A 22,730-nucleotide genomic window follows, 5' to 3' on the forward strand; every position below is an offset into this window, starting at 1 on the left:
AGAGCTCGATAGAGAAACCATGACTCCAATCCACAGCCAGCAGCTGACCACGAACCCAACTGGGCCGATCCCAGACCAGGGCCGATCGGACATATTGTGTAGTGAATATCAGTATTTCAGAATAAGATGATGACTTTATTCAAGTAAAGTACGTGTTGACATTAATCACCGATTCAACCGGCCGTCATTTGTTGAAATGCGATTTGAACTTGTTCCCATAGAAACAGCCCAATTTCCTCCTTGTGTTCATCAAAAAATTTGATGGCTTCTTCGAGTGCCTTTTCAGTGAAATAACCTCCAGCAGCCGAGATGAACTGAAATCAATGCAGGAACATGTGGGTTGTTACGGGGAGAGGAATATGGTTTTATAAATATCCCTGGACTCAGTTCCAGAGTTTTCGATTTTGAGTTGCTATTACGTACTTAAGTTCCCGATGTTTTGAGTCAAATTCACTGATCAAACTAAGGAACTGATCCTGGGGGTCGCGTCTTTAAGCCCTTGTCAAGTCTCACGTGTTAGCTCCATTTGAATTCTAATGCATGAAAGATGACAGTAATTCCTTGTTGCAGTCGATTAAGCCACTGCTGTAGTTGTGACGATTGTTTGATGTTTTATCCAAAATATGACTTACAATTGTAACTACTAATTGCGACCCAAAAATAAAGTCGACATCAGTAAAATGTGACGATGATGAAATCACTGCTGTACAAACGGTTTAAATTCGTCTTTCGCTGGGATCCGCCGAGCAGCGAGGATGATTCAGCATGAAGGCAGCAGCTCGTGATATTTCATAATAATTTCCTAAAGCAGCTATTAGAATAGCATGGACTAAAGCAGCTAACAGAGCAGGGACTAAAAAGCAGCTAAAATAGCAGGGACTAAAAGCAGCTCACATAGCAGGGACTAAAAGCAGCTCACATAGCAGGGACTAAAGCAGCTAACATAGCAGGGACTAAAAGCAGCTCACATAGCAGGGACTAAAAGCAGCTCACAGAGCAGGGACTAAATCAGCTAACATAGAAGAGACTAAATCAGCTAACATAGCAGGGACTAAAGCAGCTAAAATAGCAGGGACTAAAAGCAGCTCACATAGCAGGGACTAAAAGCAGCTCACATAGCAGGGACTAAAGCAGCTAACATAGCAGGGACTAAAAGCAGCTCACATAGCAGGGACTAAAAGCAGCTCACAGAGCAGGGACTAAATCAGCTAACATAGAAGAGACTAAATCAGCTAACATAGCAGGGACTAAATCAGCTAACATAGCAGGGACTAAATCAGCTCACAGAGCAGGGACTAAAAGCAGCTCACAGAGCAGGGACTAAATCAGCTAACATAGCAGGGACTAAAAGCAGCTAGAATAGCAGGAAGTTGAAGCGAAGCAAAATGTACAAAAACAGCGATGAAAAAGCGCGGGATAAAATGAAAAAACACGATCCGAATTCATAATGATTTATTTACAATTGATGACATTATCGACCAATAGCTGCGGTAGAAGTGACTGTGAGGAAAGTTTGAAGGACTTGTTTGTAAATGAAAGGTCCAATTTCGTGTTTATGATCGTTGAAAAAAGTCATAGCTGTTTCTAGAACCGATTTCGCCATAGTAGTCGCAGCCGTCACCACAAACTACAAACAAAACCAACTATACAGCGCCCCCTAGCACACATATAAAGCACTTGAACATGGACCCAGTTTTACCGTCGGGTTTGACTGTATCGAAATTTAACTAATTGACAATGAATTAATTTGACACTATCGAAAAACTATGGAAAGCGTGCTGAACATAAGACAAGTTTTTACACACAAATATACAATTAAAGCAAAGCATGGATGGAGGATTGCGCGAGCGATTAGAAAAGCAATTCCATGATAGCATAGGCAGTATTTCACCCGGTCCTGGAAGTGGTTGTTTCCACAACATATATCTCCTGGTGACAACTGGATTCCACTTACCGTAACAGCCATTTCTTTGATGATTTCCACTACCGGTTGAGACGCCTCCCAGGCAACTGACAACTTAGATTTCATCCAATCTCTGAACGACGAGAATTTCGATCCCAATTTGTTGAATAATCCTGAATGAAATGATACTTCAGTTAACGCAGATTTTTACAATGGACACCAATTATACTTTCCACATCAAGTCCCTGTACAGGACCATGATATATCATGAATATCTATAAATAGTGTAATTCTTGTTGCAAAAACCCGTGAGGACAAGGTGCACAGTGCAGGGCTTCATTATATGGAAAATGAAATATCAGAATATGGCTTCAAAAACGTTGATCCTGGATCCAGCAGTTTCACAATTTAAATAATCAACTCCTAAATCATTCTATTTCTAATATTTCATTAGGCGACCTATTTGGACCCGTCGTTGTTACGGGTTCCCCTGCCTTGGGGAAACATGGCTAGGAGAGGTGGCTACCTTTCATTGTATCAAATAGTCCATACTGTTCTCCATTCACCATTAGATGCGTTAAAGTTTTATCGGTGACCTGATCTTTTAAACCATCGAGGATTTCCTGAATCTGGTTCAGTTCTGAAATTGAAACGAAAACCACAACATTTAATCAAGATTCTTAAACTCGAGTCGTCGGAGCGTCTAATAGCAGATTGACTGAACCCGAGTTAGATTTGAATCTGAGTTAGGAAGACCGCGAGAGGACCGTGATGCTTACTGGTAGCTACTGTTGGGTGAGACTTCAGTTTCTCGATCAACTCCAGAACTTCTAATTTCGCTTTACTGTTCACCTTCCCGACAAGACCCTTTAGTTTATCGACCAATACAGCGGCGTCCTGTGCGATATCCGTACAAGCAAAAATTCATAAAGACTGATCACAAAAATGTACAACTTTGTGGCTGACTTTTGCGGTAACTTCGAAAGCCTGTAGCTCAATAAGTTTTTGGGTTTATGAATGCGATTAAGACACAGTTGTGAAACTGGATCCAGGCAGTGGGTGATTTTACACGATGTACCTGTTTCTTCTCAGCGATTACTTGTTTCACTTTACCGGTTACATTCTTCAACACATCTCCGAGACTGATCTTAAAACTCATTCGTAACGATCTCATTAACCTATAATTAATATATTCATAATCATTATTCCATATCTATATTCAGCAATCGTGGAAAAAAGTTTTTCTCCGCATAAATTCCCTTTTTTAAGTATATGACTTCACGCCTTGCCAACCACTAATTCACTCACTTAGAAATTCATTCAATTAAATTGGTCTCCCAACTATACATGTATAAACCCCTAGTTTCTATAATTCCCTCACACCTGAACTCTATAGTGAGAGTTCGAAACGTGTCATTTTAAGTTTTTCAGTAAATAAATTGTTAGTTTTCAAATCTTTTAAATCTGCATAGTGGGTTTTATTGTATAATCTGCTCCCGTCAGAGAGTGGCCGCATTCTACTATTTGTCATTAATGTTTAAGTAGACTGTTGGACTGGACTGGAGTAATACACGTACTGCTGCTCTTCAGAACTGATTCCCCTTTTGGAGATATGACTTTCAAGCGCATCGTTCGCTCTTCTGACCGCGAGTTCAGCAAATCCATCCAGTGCTGGAAATATAATCAAGTTTGGAATTAAAATTGCCGAAATACTCTTTCAAAAAATCATGACATTGCGATTTTGTTTTATTGAAAATATCTTTTTATTTGTACACTAAGTGCCTTTAGGGCACTAAAGTCAAATCATAAGAAGGTTTAACAGAAGTCTCATACGACCCCCTGGGACCCCGCCTCAAAATACAAAACCTTTTGAAGCGAACTCCTGATTAAAAGCCTCGATGCTGCCAACAACAAAAACAACTGCAAAAACTGCGAGTCCAGTCTTCGAAACCATCCTGAAATTATACAATATAATCAGTCGTTATTCTATACCATACAAGGTATCAAAATATTTATGAATATCTGGTCCGTTTGTTTTTCTAAGTTGTTAACGTCAGATAAAACTATATTAACTATTTCACAGTATCGTTCACCGTTGGTTCACGTGAATCAACATTTGAGTAAAGTTAGGACGCAAAATAACAATAATTCTTGATAGATTTTAAAATTTAGCAACAACAAAATATCTTACTTACGTGTTTGCAGAGAATTGAATAATCCAAGCCTAACCGCAGCGGAGAGAAGTATGGAGATTTTGAGAAGAAAACGTGTGTGTGAAACAGGGCTTTTATCTAATTTTAACTGATAAAACTAATGGGTTTTTATCGCCAGTGATTTAGTTTCCTTATCACTTTATTGTTAAATCATAAAATCAGGTAAAAACTTTTAACTTCACACGCGATGCACATATGAGAATTGAACGTGAAGGGGGGGGGGGTGTGGTACACACCGTGTGGCTACACACTGAACTAGTCTCACGGTACGGGGCTGCTGAACTAGTCTCACGGTACGGCGCTGAACTAGTCTCACGGTACAGGGCTGAACTAGTCTCACGGTACGGGACTGCTGAACTAGTCTCACGGTACGGGACTGCTGAACTAGTCTCACGGTACGGGGCTGCTGAACTAGTCTCACGGTACGGGACTGCTGAACTAGTCTCACTGTAAGGGTCTGTTGAGTCTTTACAGTGTTGTAGGGAACCGTAACAACGACTGGTATTCAGACTAGGGTAAAAGATGAAAATCTCCTTCAACGTAAAATCGAACTCAAGAAACAACGAAACAATTTTAAGACATGATACATAATTATTACATTCTATTACATAATTTCATCGGACACATGATTCATACAAAATATGACAATTAATTTTATAAAAGACACGATTGTTTGTTTGTTTGGTTTAGAGACATCAGGATGTTTGAAATACTCGAATGAAGTTTTTCAGATTGTCCACTGATTGTTGATGTGATGACGACACTGTCATCAGTTCAGTTTTTTCGCGTTCCTGTTGCTGTAAGATAAACAACGAAAATAAACAACATCAGAAATTATAATCTAGTAGAAATAAATGCTACCAATCTTAGAATAAACCTTGTATTACAAAGAAAGTTTGGTTTATGCGAGCTATGTTTAGAGACTGGATCGAGAGGTCAGTGGCTCACTAAGATTTTAAACAAGTCTTATAAGATAAGACCACTTTGACACAACTGTGCAACTGGATCTTAGGTATGCCCAAAGTTAGTCTTAATGACAATGAAGATTCAGAGTTAAGCTTGAAGATTTATTGATGAATTAATAGTTCTGAATTCACTTACTTCTAAAGTGCCGTCAAAATGCTTTAATTTCTGTTCAAGTTGTTGTTTTTCAAGGTTCAATTCAACACTTCGTTTCAGCAGTTTCTTTTTTTCTTCTTCTTTTGCTGACAATAAGAACAGCATGAAAGGATAAACAGCCGTAGCGTGACAGCACCCACACCCCAGACCCCTCTCCTATCATTCTACGTACCAGCCTTCTTAGCGATATAAGCGTGCACAGTAGACAACTGTTCGTTGAAATGACTTGTCGAAAGTTTAACTCCGGCGGTCTGAAAAAAAATATTATAGAATCATCTAAAATCTTACCTGGCGATACCTTTGTATCATGACTAATTGAATTCCATAAACTCAGGGCCCAGTTGCACGGTTTGGACTATCAATTCTTATTCTAATAATATCGTAGTCTTCAAATAATTAATAAGACCAGTCTTTGATTATTGATCCATAATGGTCTTAGGCTGGTCTTAAATCTAAGCCCTTCATGTGCAACTGTTCACCTACAGTTTTATGTGAAATTCATTGTAAACACTTACTTGACATTTAGGGCAGCTCCAGAGTCCTTTAGGCACAGCAGTTAGAGGTGGTTCTAAACATTGTAAGTGATAAACTAAACTACATGAATCACACATCAATAATTCACCACTCGACCCACAAATGCAGCAATAGTTGTCATGGTTTCCATTCTGAAATACAAACACGTTGAAATAAGTTGAAAATGCACAGTGCTCAACTAAGGTTTAATTGTGTTTGGAAATAAACTGATTCTTATAAAACTCAGAAGACAAATTATTCACACGCATTCAAGACGTTTTATTTAAACAGACCTGAACGTCGGTGAGACCGTTTTTGTCGAACGTATGTTTGGAAGGAGAGTGATCAGGAGTTGAAGGGGGACTCGTACACGGTGACAAACATCTCTGATATCGACCTGGAAAATATCAACATCAATCATTATATCACAAATCAAACATAGATCGACTTCGTACTCATCCACGGAGAAGGTGATGTCAGTAATTAAACTGTTGGCCCTTTGTCATTAAACTATGGCAGGATGTAATACAGCACCTACCTCGGGGTCGTTTAGATAGAGGGCTTCCTCCATAACTTCTTCTGTGTAACGGGATGAACTACAAAATACAAACATACACATAATTCAAATCTGACATCTCATCTACAGAGAGGAGAGAATAATATTCAGGATGTCTAAGTTACCTCTGATTCGAGATGACCCGAGTTCGCGTGACGTTTTCTATCCGAGCGCTTTCTTTGTAAATCTATAAAACATGAGTTTAGATTAATACACAGATATCCTTCACTGGATATAGAACTCAGGATCCAAATCAAAGTTCTCAGAATTTGCCACAAGAGACAAATATTTGAGGCCCGTTTATCTCAGTGGTCAGTTTGATTTTTAGAGTTTTGATTTTCAATGTTTTGTACCTAAAGTCAGATTTTCACCAAGAACTACGGAAAGGAGTCCTGTGAACTCGACTCCACTGGATTACTATTGAGTCTGGTTCAAGAGAAAGGAGTCCTGTGAACTCGACTCCACTGGATTACTATTGAGTCTGGTTCAAGAGAAAGGAGTCCTGTGAACTCGACTCCACTGGATTACTATTGAGTCTGGTTCAAGAGAAAGGAGTCCTGTGAACTCGACTCCACTGGATTACTATTGAGTCTGGTTCAAGAGAAAGGAGTCCTGTGAACTCGACTCCACTGGATTACTATTGAGTCTGGTTCAAGAGAAAGGAGTCCTGTGAACTCGACTCCACTGGATTACTATTGAGTCTGGTTCAAGAGAAAGGAGTCCTGTGAACTCGACTCCACTGGATTACTATTGAGTCTGGTTCAAGAGAAAGGAGTCCTGTGAACTCGACTCCACTGGATTACTATTGAGTCTGGTTCAAGAGAAAATTAAACTTCACAAAGTGTGGAAAACTGTTTAATCAGGGCGAATGAATTACCTTTCACAGATTCGTGATTGATCAGTTCTAAAGCGGCCATAAAATCGGATTTCTAAAAATACAACAATCAAACATAAATAAAACTACAATGAATATAAACATTTTGGCAGAAACCCGAGATTATTAAAACACTGACCCCAGATTTTCCTTGATGCTGGTGTTGTTGATTCTGATGAGGTTGTTGTTGATGCAGCTGTTGTTTTCTCTGCGGTGGTGTACGAGATGTTGTATTGTTATCAGTAACTTTATTTGCAGCAGCAGCAGCAGCGGATTTTTGTGCATTTCGACCCGTAGCGTTTACAGAACGTGGAGATTTACCCTAAAAACAGGACAAAATCAAGTAGATTTAAACATATAAAATTGAAAGCAGATTCTTTTCGGAGAATTTTTTATTAATGTCAAAAAATTATTTTCTGAGAATCACAGATTTTAGTTTAAACTCAATAAACTTTGCTCCTAAACTTAGACATGGGCAACACTTGTGACTAATTTGGACAAAATCAAAATTTTGATGATTTTCTCTGATCTAGCTTTTCCGACCTCACATTTACTATTATTTTGCCAATCACTTCACAAGGCGAAGTTTTCTGCAGCCAAAAATGTGCGATTTGCTCGTTGAAATGAAATACCTGTAATATCGAAGGTCGATTCATACGAAAGTTAGGAACCCTGAGAGGCGACGAGGGTCGAGGATTCTGTTTACGCTGGTGTTTTTTGTGCTGCGGTTTCTGTACTGCGACCGTCGTCGGTTTTGAAGGTGATGGTTTCTGTGCAGGAGCAGGAGCAAATGTAGGAGCATGTTTATTCAGAGTGGAAGAACTAGGATCAACATCCTGAAAATACATCAATTCATACAATTTAAAGATATTTCTAAGTAAACACTGTCTAGTGTTTTCTGTAGAAGTGATAATGTGAACTCACTGGTAGGGTAGGGGTATGAGGGGGTTTCGGTTTTTCTTTAGGAGACTGTGGTTTAGTAGCTGGTGTTGTCGTTGCCAAGTCTTTTCTTAATTGTTGAACGATTTTTTTCTGAAAAGATACCCAGAAACAGTTTATCAGAGAAATGATGAATGCATTGTACGTTTAGAATGGATAAACCTGAAACAAATGTTAAAATCTTAAATCAATGTAACATAAACTGAATCAATAGCATCATTTAAATGGATTCAGAGGCAGAATGTTTATGATGAAGAGCTCGACCCACACCTGTTTTTCACTGAGTTGTTGAATTTGTGCTTGAACATCGTTTAACTGTTTCTTCATCTCGGAATTCTGAAAACGTATAAGGTAAGTTTTTTGAAATAAGAAAGTTTTAACAGAAATCATGAGGCCAGTTTTAAAACTGGTTCGTGAATACAGTTTACCTGTGGGTCATTTTTTATGCTTTTGACGAGTGTCTGAAAAAGTGTTTGAAACAATTTAATCAGAAATTTGCGTAAGATGAAACGAGAATTCAAGAATTCGAGAAATATCTATTTTTTACCTGATGAGTTTGAATTGTGTTTTTAAGCTGTTTCTGAATTTGCGCTAGATCGGATTTAGACATGATTCAAAAAATCAGTTCTTCTTCAAACTTCACGATTTAATTTTCTGAAGAGAATCTGAAAAAGTTTATGCATAAAAAATACAACAAAATGATAATCTGAAGATTTTGTTTTATCAAGATTTTGATAATTAATATTATATAAATTATAGAATATAGGTTAAATAGTGAAACTGACAGAATATAGTCACAATAGAATGTGAATTCATGAATGAGATGAAAAAGAATCACAACAAATACTTACTTTTTTAAGCAACAAAAAGAAACGTTTAATACGTGGTTTTGATTAATTGTCAAATCGAGGAGGGAAGAGATGGAAAAATGGATTAAATTGATTCCTCTCAAGTCACTGGATTCAACTCACATCTCTACGCACTGGAGCCAGCCTTTCAAGTTCAATCTTCTCATTCAAAACCACTGCTTTTCAATCAGCCTCTTGAATTATTTACAGCGGCGTTTATTCAGATAAACGAACGTATATTGTGAAAATATGAAAAGTCACAAAAAGAAAACAAACTTCTTCAATAAAGGATGGCTCCGTGAATTGAACCAAGTGATTGCTCCAGTAAGGCTGGCTCCGTGAATTTCACAGGAATCGATAATCAAATTCAAATTAATTTGTTTTAATTTCAAAAATAAATTATTTTGCCTCCTCAATAAGAAAATCAGGCTGGTCCTGGTACTAACATCAACATAACATTTGAAGAGATTGAAGATAAAGGCTGTAACCTCCGAAAAATTAGTCAAGTCAAATATAAATAAAGTTTTATTTCACTATCCCTCAGTTAGAAACTTTTTGATGGAGAAAAGTAATTGGTGCATCACTCCGGAGGAGGGAGGGAAGATGCTGTTACCGCAACTTCATCAAAAATCTGTTTGGGAAGATGAAGAATGCTTCCCTTACTCCTGGATAGACACAGGAGCTGGTAAGATTTTAGACCCCCCTCGAGTCTTCTTTTCCCGTTTATGTTACTTAAAGTTTCTTCTTTTTATTTGTAAATGACACTGTACATGCTGTATTAACTATTCTGTTTTGTAGAGGACTGCAATAAATTGGATCGAAAAGCACTAATTGAACGTATCAGTGAACTTTTGAACGTCGTCAAGAACTTGGAACATGTGATCGATTTGAAGGATGTTCAAATTACAGAATGCAACAGGTAACAAAAAGAGTTGTTGTGGATGTATGAAAGGGAAAGGTGTGGAACTGTGGATAGGTGGAATAGAGATGTGGAAACGGTTGAAGGAGGTGAAGAATGATGAGTATTATTTCTATATTTCAGTATGTTGGATCATTTAATACAATTAAACGCGGAACTCATGAGAAAATTCTCAGATCAACGAGTTAAAGAAGAATCCAGGAACGAAAGAGCTGAAAGCGTCAACTCGGAGCAGGATGGCTCCGAGCGGTACAGAGATGGAGCAATAACTAGTGAATCGCAGAAACTGTGTCGAGAGATAATCAGTGAACTGTTCTCATCGGTCGGAGTAGAACCTGGAGTTGAATATTCCTCCGGTCCGGAGACAGATCGGAGGAATATTGCTATTCAAACAGAGTTAGACATGATGAGTGACTGGGAATCACTGATGTCTTACCGCGATCAGCCTGATAAATCATTCCCCGTTGTCTTGACTCCCGCTGCATCGCCACGGTTACCGCTACTACAAACACGATCAAACGTCGAAATCAATTTGTTCGCGGAAACCATGGCGACCGAAATATTGAACGTCGCGAGTAAATCGGAAAGCGCGATAGATGGCGCTGTCAGAGCTCCCGAACGGGCAGTCGGATTTAAAACTACTTCCTGGCGCCCTCTGACGGGAATATCAGAATATCTGAGCAACACACTCAGCTACGAGACGACGACCTGGAGTAGTAACCATGACGACAACGATGAATCGATTATAGCTGATGAAGTGATGCCGGAATTTTCATTAATAGATTCTCAGGTGGAGGAGAGTGAGCAGGGGTCGGAGGGGTGCGAGCAGAGGTTGGAGGAGAGTGAGCAGGGGTCGGAGGGGCGCGAGCAGAGGTTGGAGGAGAGTGAGCAGGGGTCGGAGGGGCGCGAGCAGAGGTTGGAGGAGAGTGAGCAGGGGGTAGAGAGACCTCACACATCAGTCGGGTCGAATAAACGAGATGTTGATATTCTCATTGTTGGAAGTGAGGTTTATAAATCATCCGAGAGTAGTAGCGACGATGATACTCTAGGAATAATTGATGATGATGACGGCGATGATGATGACAACCTCTTCGAATCGGATACCGACGAAAATAATAATTCCGACGATTTAAACGCCGATGACGTCGCCGTGGTTACAGCCATCGAGGGAGTCGAGAAATTAGACTTGGATTCGATAAAAGATGAAAACATGGAAAATGAGAATCAGTCGGAAACGAGGAGGAAATCCGATCGGAAATGTGTCGAGACGGACGACGAGTCGCCGCGACGACCAATCGATTTACAATGCAGCGGTCGACAGATGGAATTACAAAGTAAACCGGTTTTATTGCGAAAAACATCGGCAAAATTATTAGAAAAACGACCGACAAAATCGAACAATTCGGTTCTGTCTCCGCGTAAAACCATGACGACGACGAGTCAAGGTTCGAGTTCGGGTGCGAGTCCCGGGCGACAGTTACGCGATCACAGTCACTGTTCCCGTAGCGCCTGCCCGAACAGTAAAGATATCGTTCATTTGAGTTTAAGAGACGTTCCACCGGCTAAACTACCGTTCCGCGGTAACGCAGCTGCGGTTCCGTCTGTTCGTAAATCCCTCGACGGTTTCAACAGTTCACCGAGAATGATGGCGACTTTTCCTCCGCCTGCTGCGGCTACTCAACATCCCGCGAAGAATTTACCTTCACTGCCATCTGCTAAATATCCTACTATAGACATGTCAGATCGAGTTGGCTTCACTTTTTCTGCGGATAAAAAGAAAAAACCATCCGGACTTTAAACTTCAATTCTTCAGATTCCAGTTGGATGTTTTTAGACAGGACACAATTTGTTCAACTGGAACCGATAAATCTGATGACAATACTTTGGATAGTACTTAAACTTGAATACTTTCAAGTTGAATTCTCTAAAACTAAAACATGGATATTAAAACCATTTCAATGGAATATCGATGAAATCTTCTCCTGAACTTGAATTATCACTTAAACCTCAAATGAACACAAATCACTTGATTTGATTAAATTCTCGATCAGCGGACCCACGGTCTCCTAATACTGTATCTGAAATCGATATTTCTAATATGACAATCACAAATGTTGTAATGTATTATCAAGTCTCATGTCTGCATTTAATTTTTTCCTGAGAATATTTCATTTTCTTGTTATTAATCTCTATGCAAACGTATTGTTTAAAACTCTTGTCTCCTGCTGTGCTGCGTTAATGCATTTAATGTGGAATGTATTTTTAGGAAGTTTATGATCTATAGGAACTATTAGGATCTATAGGAATTTACTAATGTTTGGTGGTTATAAGATTAGTATTCAAATGCATAATATAAACTGGTGCTCCCCCAACAAGAGTGACATCTTAAGTAAAAGTACAGTGTAAAATGTTAGGGTTGTTCAATTGCATTTTTGTATTTTGCCAGTTTTGGATTGTTTTATTTTGTGAATAAAAGTTGGTTTATTAAATTTAAATTACATATTTCTTGTCTGTAGTTTTTCGTGGCAAGTAGTTATTGGATCCAAAAGACTTATTAGTTTGGAGGATGGACAGAGATTACTCCATTACTCGGGGTTCGAACCCGATCGTATTTGGCGCTGTAGCGGAAGTGACGAGTGAGGTCGCTGTATGTAAATGAGAGGTCATGACCTCCATATAGCGTTCAATACAATCGATATTCGAGCTGGAATTTGACGAGGATTCCGTCTTTGATTCATGATTTTGGAATTATCCGAGCGCGTATTTTCTCACGGAACATGTCGAAAGATGTATTTAAAGGTAAACGAACGGTTAACAGTGAATTGAATGAAGATTAATCGTGAATAAACTCGTGTGCAGTAGATTAATCAGCTCATATCCCGTACACCTGCCTTATTCGCGCTTATTCTCTCCTACTCATTTTAATTTACTGTATACGTCGTTATTGCGAGGTATATTTTCTAATAAACTCCGCTTACTTGTTCACACATGTCTCGTGTTTATCTATGTGAATTTTCGGGTGAATCGATGCGATATTTCTATATGAAAACAGCGTTTGAATTTGACTCTTCGTTTTTCTCAGTTCGGGACAGTAGAGAAGAATGAAATATGGCGCCCGACTCGACTATTCGTGTTAACGAGACGAGTTACCTACAATAATTAGATAGCTCCCGTTAAACAAACGTGTCTGAATAAAATTCAAAGCAAAAATAAACTATTTAGAGCTTTGTGCATCTCTGTACCTTTCAAATATTGCCAATGGGTAATCATTCTTAGGATGGTGGGTTCTCATCGGTTGGATATACTCCACTCACCGCCCCCATATCTGTGTGTCGAGGCCCCCTTACTCCTAAATCGGCCAATCTATCAGCACCAGTTCTCTCACTGATGTGGGTCCCCTCATCAATCATTAGTCCTACAATTATCAACTCTGACCAGGAGAACGACAGGTAGGACGGTGAATATTTTGCCGACACAGCATTATTATATTTTAGTAAATCCCATTTTACTGACATCAACATATTTACTATAAAATAAGAATAACAATGAATTTAGTATATAAGGTTTAGGGATAGGATGCTACGAATAATGCCGCATTGGCAAAATGCCAGCCATTTAGTTTTGTCTTATTGTCATGTGTGTTTTTTTCAGCTCCTAAAGCTCGACACAGTCGAGCAGACAGTCACAGCGGGCCACAGTCTATTGATGAATCACAAAATAATTTGGTTAGTTCGTTATTTCAATTAACTCAGAACTGAGAGACTAAATTCAGACTAGTCAAGTACCCATTGTTCCTGAAACAGAATCCATTTTAAGAGTACTTTGGGATTTCGTGTGGTTTTGTTTCAGCTGACTCTAACCTGAATGATTAGGTCTCTGACTCGGTCTCATATCTCTCAGTTTATTGAATGTAGTTTATTTGATGTATATTTCTCTCGTGCTGTAGTCGAGGTCTCCGAGAGTCAAACGACGTCGAACTAAAGAAGATTTCTACAGTTTTTGTAACATAGTTCTCGCTTATACACAATACGAGCCACAGAAATCAGTGGAAGTAAGTTTAATCCTCGATTCACCGGATTAAACTTAATCCGGATTAACCATATGCTCTATGAGAGAATAATGATTTGATTGATTTGATGTTTTCAGGATCTTAGGAATCATCACAACACAAGTCCGGTAGATAGTGGAGGAAGTACGGCTGATAGTTTCACCTCAGAATCAACATCGAGTTCAGTAGAATCACAGGATACTCTGCCATCTCCGGTGAAAAGTACGTAGCACAAATATTCGGGCAAATTTGAAGAATGTCAGCGTAAAGCGCGAGCAGTAACAGCGTATTTATAATGTATTTATATTGTATATTTTAGATACAGAAGATTATGATTTAATAACGTGTTTCTGTATGAAACCGTTCGCTGGTCGACCGATGATCGAATGTTCGCTGTGTTTAACTTGGATTCATTTATCGTGTGCTAAAATACGTCGTACAAACATCCCCGACGAATACGTCTGCCAACAATGTAAAGACGCAAAACTGAGCACGCGTAAATCCGTGCGTCGCTACGGGCCGTCGCCTGGCAACAACTCTCCGAATACTGTATAGCTACGTTTTCATCGTTCGAATTGTGAAAAACAAACGATTCATCATCGGCGCTATAGAAACCGGTCGCTTAGCAACCTAACTTATAGTGCGCGTTGTCACGGTAACTGGTGACGCCTCGTTTCCGAGGTGGTGTTATTGGCAGCAGAGATTATTATTTTTCTAGTTGCTATTGGCAACAACAGCAGCAGCAGCTTCCAGTGTTGGATATAGAGAGAGAGTGGGGGCAAACAACGTGCTTTTCATCGGTAAAATTGCGATTGTTTCTACAGTTGAAGCACAAAAGTTTTATGAACTAGATTTACTAGGTTGAATGATAGATTCTTACGGTTATCGGGATGATTTAAATTGTTCGATGAAAATATTGATTTATCTGTAATACATTGTTGAATATTGTTTATATCTCTCTAATCGGTTCATTGCTGTTGGTTACAAAATTTGAAATGATTTCATTCTGGAATCTGACGATGAATTAATTAACGACATTCCTTCTTCAATCGCGTTCATCGTCAAGGAAAATATATAACAGAGGCAGCCGGTTATATCTTCTGTGAATAAAATGGTCGTTTATTCCAGAAGTTTGTGCTGTAAATAAAACGCAGGGAAATCTAATTCAAACTCAGTCCCTCAAATGACTCAAGGAAATTACAGTAGACTCAACTCAAGTCTGATTTTTTTGGGCGGGACAAAATTTGTACGAGTGATGCATTACTATGATTTGGATGGTTCATAATCCATACATCATCGGGTCAGAAAACAACATTTCTTAAGTTAAATGATTAACTCGGAGTTGACATGATTTGAGTCTACTATAGGCCTAGTCTGTATCAGATATTTGAACGATGAAGTTAGTTGGTTGTGAGTTTGAAATTGATTGTATTCATTCTCTTAAATGCGCACAGAAATCAGGTAACTGATGAAATAGAAGAATTCTGAGTGAGGAAAGACTCCTTTAAACTCGAATGCGTTCATCACATTGCAACAGAATGTAAATTGAATTCCACATTAATCACTGGTACCAATTGTTATGTTAGAAGGAGTCTACTGTACGTTAACTTACTGGCTAGGATAATGATAATGTATATGACTAAATCATAGATTGCATAATGTATATTGAATTGTCTTATTTCTTGCGTCTGAAATTATACTAATAAATAATTATTTTTTCGAATCGATGATTTCTATAGCAATAATAACGATTATTACTTTTTTAACTATACAAATTTTCCGACTGTAAAAAATCTATGATTGATAATAATTTTGATCGCAAAGACATCGAAAATACAGTGAAAACTCCTTCCGTTTCAATAAAATTGCCCAACTTAACTTAAGCTAACAAATTCCAGGCTAGTCAGGGCAACATCGGGTTGTCATCACATGAATGAAGTAAAATTATTCTAAACATCATCCAAGGCAAGTGCAGTCTTTTAAATTCTGATATACTCTTGTCTATTATGCGACAATTAAATAATTTAGAAATTCTCGATCCATCATTAATTAATTATTGAGTTGATCCGAAAAAGAGTTAACTGTATTTTGTAAATTATTCGTTGCGTTTTCGATGTTCCCATTTTACACCAATCATCAATGTTAAATTATTTTGTCGTCACAGTTTTTCAGTGTTTTGTGTTTAGCGAGTTTTATGGTGCATTGATTGTGTATAAAAGTGAAAGACGTCCTGATTGTAGTGGAGACCTGTAAATTACAACCATTAATGCCAGCCTCGATCCTCAAAGGGGTCATTTACATCTTATACAGTGAAACTAACGTAGAGAGTTGTCCTATGATTTGGGACGATCCACTTTGACAATTGAATTGGAAATACAAATTGGAACAGAAAAAGAGATGGCTTCAGTAACGTGATGACTTTATCAGTTTCACTGACCAGTGTAAGTTGTTTTATTAGTTTCACTGAAGTCGTCTAATTTTTAATCCAAATTTGTATTTGTAATTCAGTTTACTATTAGTACAAATCGTCATTTGATGATAAGGTAAATCTTTGCCGACAGGTGCTTTTTTTGAGCTATTTTTGAGACCCTATCTCTGTTTAAATGTTCCAATTAATCTAAGATCTTATTAGGTTCAGTTTAGCTGAACAGCGGTTTCTGAACTGTCTAATTGAAATAGACAGGATTTTTTAATTGATGATTGAGTTAGCTGAACTGTGTCTACAGAGCTGCAGTTGCTCGAAAGTTGGTTGAGTTAAACCAGTGAATATTTAAGATAGTGAAAATTAGAGGTTCATTGTTACTATGGTATCTATCCAGCGATTATCTTTAACCAACTATTGAATAACTGCAATGCGAGGATTTTAATAACGATGACAAACGTTTCAGTTTTCACTCAGTTCTCTCTAATAATAAATAAATAAACTACTGATGAACGATGGATAATACATGTTATTTGTAAATAGATATATTGATACAAAAATTGTAAATATTCATGGTTAAAAAAAGGTCATTTTGTGCATTGATACAAAACAGAAAATACAGTGAATTCATTAATAATGAATGTGGTATGTTTTATATTTAATCTGGTCACGTTTGATGATTATGACTAAGCTGAAAGCAGATTATTTTTATGCCCCTCCCCACAACCCATTGCGTGGAGTGTACTGTAATCCCTTTGTCATCCCTGCAGTGGTTTCCGTCCCCACCAAAACCGTTGAACAGATTTTCCTGAAATTCAGCAACTAGTTGACGATAGTAACTGATGAGATTTTGGGTCCTGCAGGTCCAAGGTAACAACTTCAATATTAAACTCCCTCTAGTGACGGGAACAAAAAACTGGTTCACCCCAAATCCCCTGTGAGGAGACGAATCCTAAGACAGCGATAACAAATATCAAGACTATAAGTTATATTTTCATCGACTGTATTGATTTGTGTTTCCATCGTTTTTAAGATCGTACGGATCAGAAACGCGTTCGAAAACTGCTAGATATTTATCTCCATTGTTTCTCGTTACTTTCTGTCCCTCCTCGGTGCTGTCGTAGAGTTTCGGTACAATAGGGTCGTCTTTCTGTAGAGACAAAAATTTCATCACAACCTACTGGAATTGCTCAAAAAGTTAAACACGAGATGTATATTTTATACTGACCAGTTGTTCGTCCGATAATCTCGAGAATAATGGATGAGATGATAGGTGTTCCACCATCCAATCATGGACATCCTTTACATCAGTGATTGTATACAATCGACCCTATACACAAAATATACAAATCAATTACAAAATATTGATTGTTTAATTCATAATACGCTATAATAGGAGGACTGTTTGTGGTTAGAGCGTGGAACTCTTGGTTCAAATGTTGAGCAAATGTTGCTGTTGTCTTTTCATTTAGGAGTTACTGAGAATATGAATCATTGACTGCCGATGCTAAACAGTTACCCCGTACACACACACACACACAGATTAGACACTAGATTGAGATCACTCATTTTGTACCGCATTGACAGAATAGAACCTGATATTTACCTGTTCTCTGAGAACGTACGAATATTCCGCTAACAATGTCGAACTTATGATTCTCCATTTATGTTTCGTTTTCTTAAAATGCGGATCGGGAAACAAGAAGAATAATTTCGACAGCTGAAAATAGATAAATATTCGAAAAATAGAAATCAATTCTTTACACGGAAATTAAGATAATTTGAGTGGAAGTTCGCTTTACCTGAGATTTATTGAAGAAGTTCGGGAGGTATTTCATTGCGTTTCCACGGATACAAGCAACATTCTGATATTTACCGGGATTCTGTTCACGCAGCGCGACGATTCGATCTTTTACATAATCGGAAACTTTTACTCTGATTTCCATTCCAAGCATCAGAGTTTCCGGAAACATTCCACTCAATTCAACTACAATTCAATAATAATCATGTCTTACAGTCTTAATGTCGCGCATGTGAGGATTAATGACACTGAGACGGCCAGCAGGGGGCGTGAAATCACAAATTTCAATGAAAAATAGTAAACCATTAGGAAGCTCAGAATTCAGGCACAAAAATAAAACGTACCCAATAATCCACCATAACCACAACCAATATCGGCAAATTCTACTTGATATTTTTCTGTAGTTCCCTCATCAATGCAGCGGTCATCATTAGGTTTCAAGTATTGCGGGTAGTATTCTGACCAGTCCATTTTAGCTGGACATTCCGGGCTGTAAAACAACATGAGAGTTCATAGAAAAGTCTTTATAGGCCCGAGTTAGGCCGCCTTGTGGTCCGAATACCAGGGGCGGGCAGAGAGACCCAGTTAACCTGACCAGTGAAAAGTATACTATAAAGATGATAGCTGCACTACTTACTAACTCGAACTGCCAGGCTGGCAATCGGGGCGCACGTATTCTAGTACCTAGCCGTTGTTCCTAGGGAACCGTAACAACGACTGGTATTCAGACTAGGGCGCACGCAGTACAACAACCAGGCCTAGCCTATGATATTAGTAGTAAAAGTAGGGTCGACTGTCTTTTTTGCTGCATCAGAAATTACTTACTAATCGAAACTATGGTCAGCTATAGGATTAGAATGAGCCCGCTGTCTGTAAAATTTCTTCTGAGGTAAACCTATCGTCGTCATTTCTGTAGAGTAATTAGGCTAATTATTTAATTAAAAAAATCACGCCGTCGGTCGAAAAATGGTTCAGCTCGACGACCTTAAAAATTCTGTCGTTTTAACCGAGCGGTGTGATTACTCGGATGCCACAGTCGGTCTCGATAAATTTCAACCGTCGAGTGCTGCTCCTACGATAACTTGCCACATACTAGTGTGACTGGTTGCTGGTCTCTGACTGTGACCGGTAATCAGTCTAGTCGACTTAGAACTGCGCATAGAATATTCTATGAACTGCGCCCAATGTGTTGCGAAAAGAATAAAGTCCAAGTCCCGCATAGCCGAAAATTTAGATTCTAAAAATCAGAATTTTCGGTTTTTTCTCTAAGAATACATTTAACCGTAGGCCAGTACAGTTCATTGCACACAACTACGTAGTCGGCGTCAACAAATGAGGAAATGTGAACTGGGAGACAAGTTTCCACAGGCTGCGGGATGGCTTTGCAGCATGTTAACTATCTTATTTGACGCACGAGATTTCGCTACTAATGAGTGAATGAGTATAGTCAAAATCTCTAATTCTAGTGTCAGTCTAGTGCCTACTGTTGTTTTCCATTGACTCTGTACTCATCCCCCCCCGATGAAGCCTCTAATAGTAGCGAAAGCTCGTCCCTTGTTGCTCGTCACGGTTCATCCGGCGCGGCGTATAATAACGGTGTGCATGGGTTTATCCTCGGGGATTTTCTCTGCATCCAAGAGAATGGTTCGAGTCCTACTATTCTCTTCACCGTCCAAGAGAATTAAGGGTTTGCGTCCTTAGCCTACAGCGTCCAAGAGAATTATGGGTTTGAATCCTCAGCTGTCTCTCTTTCAGCGTCCAAGAGAATTATGGATTTGAGTCCTCAGCCTACAGCGTCCAAGAGAATTATGGGTTTGAATCCTCTAAGAAGATGCCGGATGGTCCAAATCAGGAATCTAGACATAAAACACAAGAATCAAAAGTGATATGATTTATTTTTACATCCAATAACAGCCACCTATAGCGATTAAAGATGCAGTCATCTGTGATGTATCTGGGATGCTGGAGTGAAGATGCAGTCATCTGTGATGTCTCTAGGATGCTGGAGTGAAGATGCAGTCATCTGTGATGTCTCTAGGATGCTGGAGTGAAGATGCAGTCATCTGTGATGTCTCTAGGATGTTGGAGTGAAGATGCAGTCATCTGTGATGTATCTGGGATGTTGGAGTGAAGATGCAGTCATCTGTGATGTCTCTAGGATGATGGCGTGAAGATGCAGTCATCTGTGATGTATCTGGGATGTTAGAGTGAAGATACAGTCATCTGTGATGTCTCTGGGATGTTGGAGTGAAGATGCAGTCATCTGTGATGTCTCTGGGATGCTGGAGTGAAGATGCAGTCATCTGTGATGTATCTGGGATGCTGGAGAGAAGAGATGAGAATTTAGCAACAATTCTTATGATAAAAAGTTCAGATATTTCCCATATCGTAGTCAATAGTTAAACTGCCAAACAGTCTAAACACTAATTCTGAACTGTAAAACATTAAACTCATTAAACTTACCAATCATTAACTGTAATGCATCCAATTTCTAGGTGAAGTCTCAGTTCTGGTAGCGGTGTTCTAGTGAGTTCTGGTAGCGGTGTTCTAGTGAGTTCTGGTAGCGGTGTTCTAGTGAGTTCTGGTAGCGGTGTTCTAGTGAGTTCTGGTAGCGGTGTTCTAGTGAGTTCCGGTAGCGGTGTTCTGGTGACTAATTACTGCTTGTTTGATCAACCTGAAATTATTAAAAAAAATCGCTCGAATCGAACGAGTTAGAATTCTGAACAATTTCACCGAGATTAGCTCAAAAACACCGCGAGATGACTTCAGAATAAAACGGCGCGAGATGACTTCAGAATAAAACGGCGCGAGATGACTTCAGAATAAAAACGACGCGAGATGACTTCAAAATAAAACGACGCGAGATGACTTCAAAATAAAACGACGCGAGATGACTTCAAAATAAAACGACGCGAGATGACTTCAAAATAAAACGACGCGAGATGACTTCAAAATAAAACGGCGCGAGAAGACTTCAAAATAAAACGGCGCGAGATGACTTCAAAATAAAACGGCGCGAGATGACTTCAAAATAAAACACCGTGAGTTGACCTCAAAATATGAAAGGCTCGATATTAAGAATAATTCGTGATTCGAAGTTTGACGCGTTTAGATTTTTGTGGTGTTGGTTTAATTATAGATTGTGTTATTTTCTGTGATTGACCTGTGAAAACGGAGTGTTTTATATCTGTTTTATTTGTAAAGTATGTTGAGATGTTTTTGCGGCGTCACAGATTGGCCCTATTTGATGTTGGGTCTCAGTCCAAACCTAGCTTTACTCGTCTTAGTCCAAACCTAGCTTTACTACTTGTCATGTTGAGTTTTAAGCAGAGTAAAAGAAACTCGTATTTTGTAAAAAGTCCAAGTCCAAGTCACACCTAACCATAATATGGACTATTCGTTTTATAGTCCATGACCTAACTCACAAACTTTTGAAATAACGTTTCCTAACTTTCCTAACCAAATTGTTAGCGGGTAATGTATTTAAAATCGGTGAAAAATTAACGATTGAAATCACGCGGTTTTTAGAATATAGACGGTCCTAAATATTACTAACATCAATCCAATTCTATCAATCTACGAAAAATGTCAAACAAACATGTGACTCGGTCACAATCATTCAACTTCCGGTGTTCAATTCCATGGAAGTACAAGTACAACCAGGGACCTGATTTACCTAATCTAACCTAACCTAACCGAACCTAACCGTGCGTACCTAAATATAAGCCGATAAAACATTATTTCTGCTGCAATTAAATAAATGTTCCACCTACCTTACAGCAACCTTGTAACGCGTCGAAACTTGAGCGACTTGAAAAGTTTATTCAATTAATCCTTTGATTAGAGTCAATTATTGAAGTCATGTTAAATTCCGTATCCTGAGTTGAAAGTCGAGTTGTATTCATCATCAGTTCAGATGCGCGTTTGTGCCAAATATTTGATAAAAGTTTGTTTTTTTTGAACGTATCCTATCTGTGTAATATCAGGTGACATCCTGTACCTGACTTCATCCTGTAGGATTGTCCGAGTGTAATGACGGCTTATAGGAGCGCCCACCTGTTTTTAAGTGACCTCTTAAATTCTTCTGTAGTCGTTGATTGGCTGCATCACCAATAACAAAATAAGCTCCAATGATTTCTAAAGGTGTACACTGCTCCCTATTCTTGGTGAGTGGTATCGGTTCTCGCGAGGTCAGACCGGGCAGGCAGCGCTTCACGGTTTTGAAGATGTGTAACGCAGTGACTCACAATAGATAATCCACGGGCCTGCACTAAGCCTCTTGAGAAATACTATATGGAATCTTATTCCTGGATCAGCCACGCATTGAAAAATCATTTACAGGTGCTGATGTATCCCCCCCCACCCCCAATCTGTTATTTCTTGGTTTTGAGACTAATTTGACGGTCTGAGCCAACATGCTCAGTCGGATGTGGCGAGGGGTAAGCAGGGACCCGCAGCCAGTTTGGTTGACTAATTTAATGATGCTCTAATGGTTTGACCGAAAATTTTGACTTCTTAGATTTGTAATTTTTCAAATAGATTTTGTGGTTGTAATTTCCGAATCATACGTTCCAA

General features: G+C 38.8%; 6 protein-coding genes across 9 annotated transcripts in view; 2 read left to right on the top strand and 4 right to left on the bottom strand.

Annotated features, from left to right (window-relative positions):
- LOC141913405 (angiotensin-converting enzyme 2-like) overlaps window positions 1–22,160 on the bottom strand; it is a 62,341-nt gene extending 40,181 nt beyond the window's left edge. Inside the window, exon 1 of the mRNA XM_074804932.1 lies at window positions 21,929–22,160. The gene's annotated coding sequence lies outside the window, so the exon portion shown is untranslated. The remainder of the gene's footprint in view (window positions 1–21,928) is intronic.
- On the bottom strand, window positions 115–4,218 carry LOC141912942 (uncharacterized). Its single transcript, XM_074804377.1, has 8 exons — window positions 4,099–4,218; window positions 3,770–3,858; window positions 3,481–3,574; window positions 2,982–3,081; window positions 2,683–2,800; window positions 2,430–2,543; window positions 1,955–2,076; window positions 115–314 (listed from the first exon to the last, which is right to left on the bottom strand). The coding sequence occupies exons 2-8, from the start codon at window positions 3,855–3,857 to the stop codon at window positions 174–176; spliced, it is 777 nt and encodes a 258-aa protein (XP_074660478.1). The 5' UTR covers window position 3,858; window positions 4,099–4,218; the 3' UTR covers window positions 115–173.
- LOC141913406 (PHD finger protein 21A-like) lies at window positions 4,703–13,143 on the bottom strand. Of its 4 annotated transcripts, none has more exons than XM_074804936.1 (15): window positions 13,127–13,143; window positions 8,665–8,782; window positions 8,546–8,578; window positions 8,388–8,453; window positions 8,103–8,210; window positions 7,811–8,014; window positions 7,318–7,500; window positions 7,182–7,233; window positions 6,430–6,491; window positions 6,287–6,344; window positions 6,042–6,145; window positions 5,751–5,900; window positions 5,408–5,486; window positions 5,218–5,321; window positions 4,703–4,913 (listed from the first exon to the last, which is right to left on the bottom strand). In XM_074804936.1, the coding sequence occupies exons 2-15, from the start codon at window positions 8,725–8,727 to the stop codon at window positions 4,812–4,814; spliced, it is 1,368 nt and encodes a 455-aa protein (XP_074661037.1). In that variant the 5' UTR covers window positions 8,728–8,782; window positions 13,127–13,143; the 3' UTR covers window positions 4,703–4,811. The 4 variants fall into 4 exon arrangements, with proteins under 4 accessions (XP_074661037.1, XP_074661038.1, XP_074661036.1 ...); XM_074804937.1 differs by lacking the exon at window positions 13,127–13,143 and adding an exon at window positions 9,089–9,258 and having other exon boundaries at window positions 8,665–8,771; XM_074804935.1 differs by lacking the exon at window positions 13,127–13,143 and adding an exon at window positions 9,089–9,258.
- On the top strand, window positions 9,523–12,332 carry LOC141913404 (uncharacterized). The gene is made up of 3 exons (XM_074804929.1): window positions 9,523–9,650; window positions 9,764–9,884; window positions 10,008–12,332. Exons 1-3 carry the CDS (start codon window positions 9,524–9,526, stop codon window positions 11,680–11,682), a joined length of 1,923 nt encoding a protein of 640 aa, XP_074661030.1. The 5' UTR covers window position 9,523; the 3' UTR covers window positions 11,683–12,332.
- Window positions 12,576–16,970, top strand: LOC141913408 (uncharacterized). Its single transcript, XM_074804939.1, has 5 exons — window positions 12,576–12,683; window positions 13,536–13,609; window positions 13,831–13,935; window positions 14,031–14,154; window positions 14,252–16,970. The coding sequence occupies exons 1-5, from the start codon at window positions 12,662–12,664 to the stop codon at window positions 14,485–14,487; spliced, it is 561 nt and encodes a 186-aa protein (XP_074661040.1). The 5' UTR covers window positions 12,576–12,661; the 3' UTR covers window positions 14,488–16,970.
- On the bottom strand, window positions 16,945–19,145 carry LOC141913407 (tRNA (guanine-N(7)-)-methyltransferase-like). Its single transcript, XM_074804938.1, has 6 exons — window positions 18,981–19,145; window positions 18,500–18,645; window positions 18,157–18,341; window positions 17,961–18,074; window positions 17,583–17,684; window positions 16,945–17,504 (listed from the first exon to the last, which is right to left on the bottom strand). Exons 1-6 carry the CDS (start codon window positions 19,061–19,063, stop codon window positions 17,349–17,351), a joined length of 786 nt encoding a protein of 261 aa, XP_074661039.1. The 5' UTR covers window positions 19,064–19,145; the 3' UTR covers window positions 16,945–17,348.
- Window positions 22,161–22,730: the final 570 nt, after the last annotated feature.

This window comes from Tubulanus polymorphus, chromosome 11, assembly GCF_964204645.1.
Source record: "Tubulanus polymorphus chromosome 11, tnTubPoly1.2, whole genome shotgun sequence".
In the NCBI taxonomy this organism is placed as follows: domain Eukaryota; kingdom Metazoa; phylum Nemertea; class Palaeonemertea; order Tubulaniformes; family Tubulanidae; genus Tubulanus; species Tubulanus polymorphus.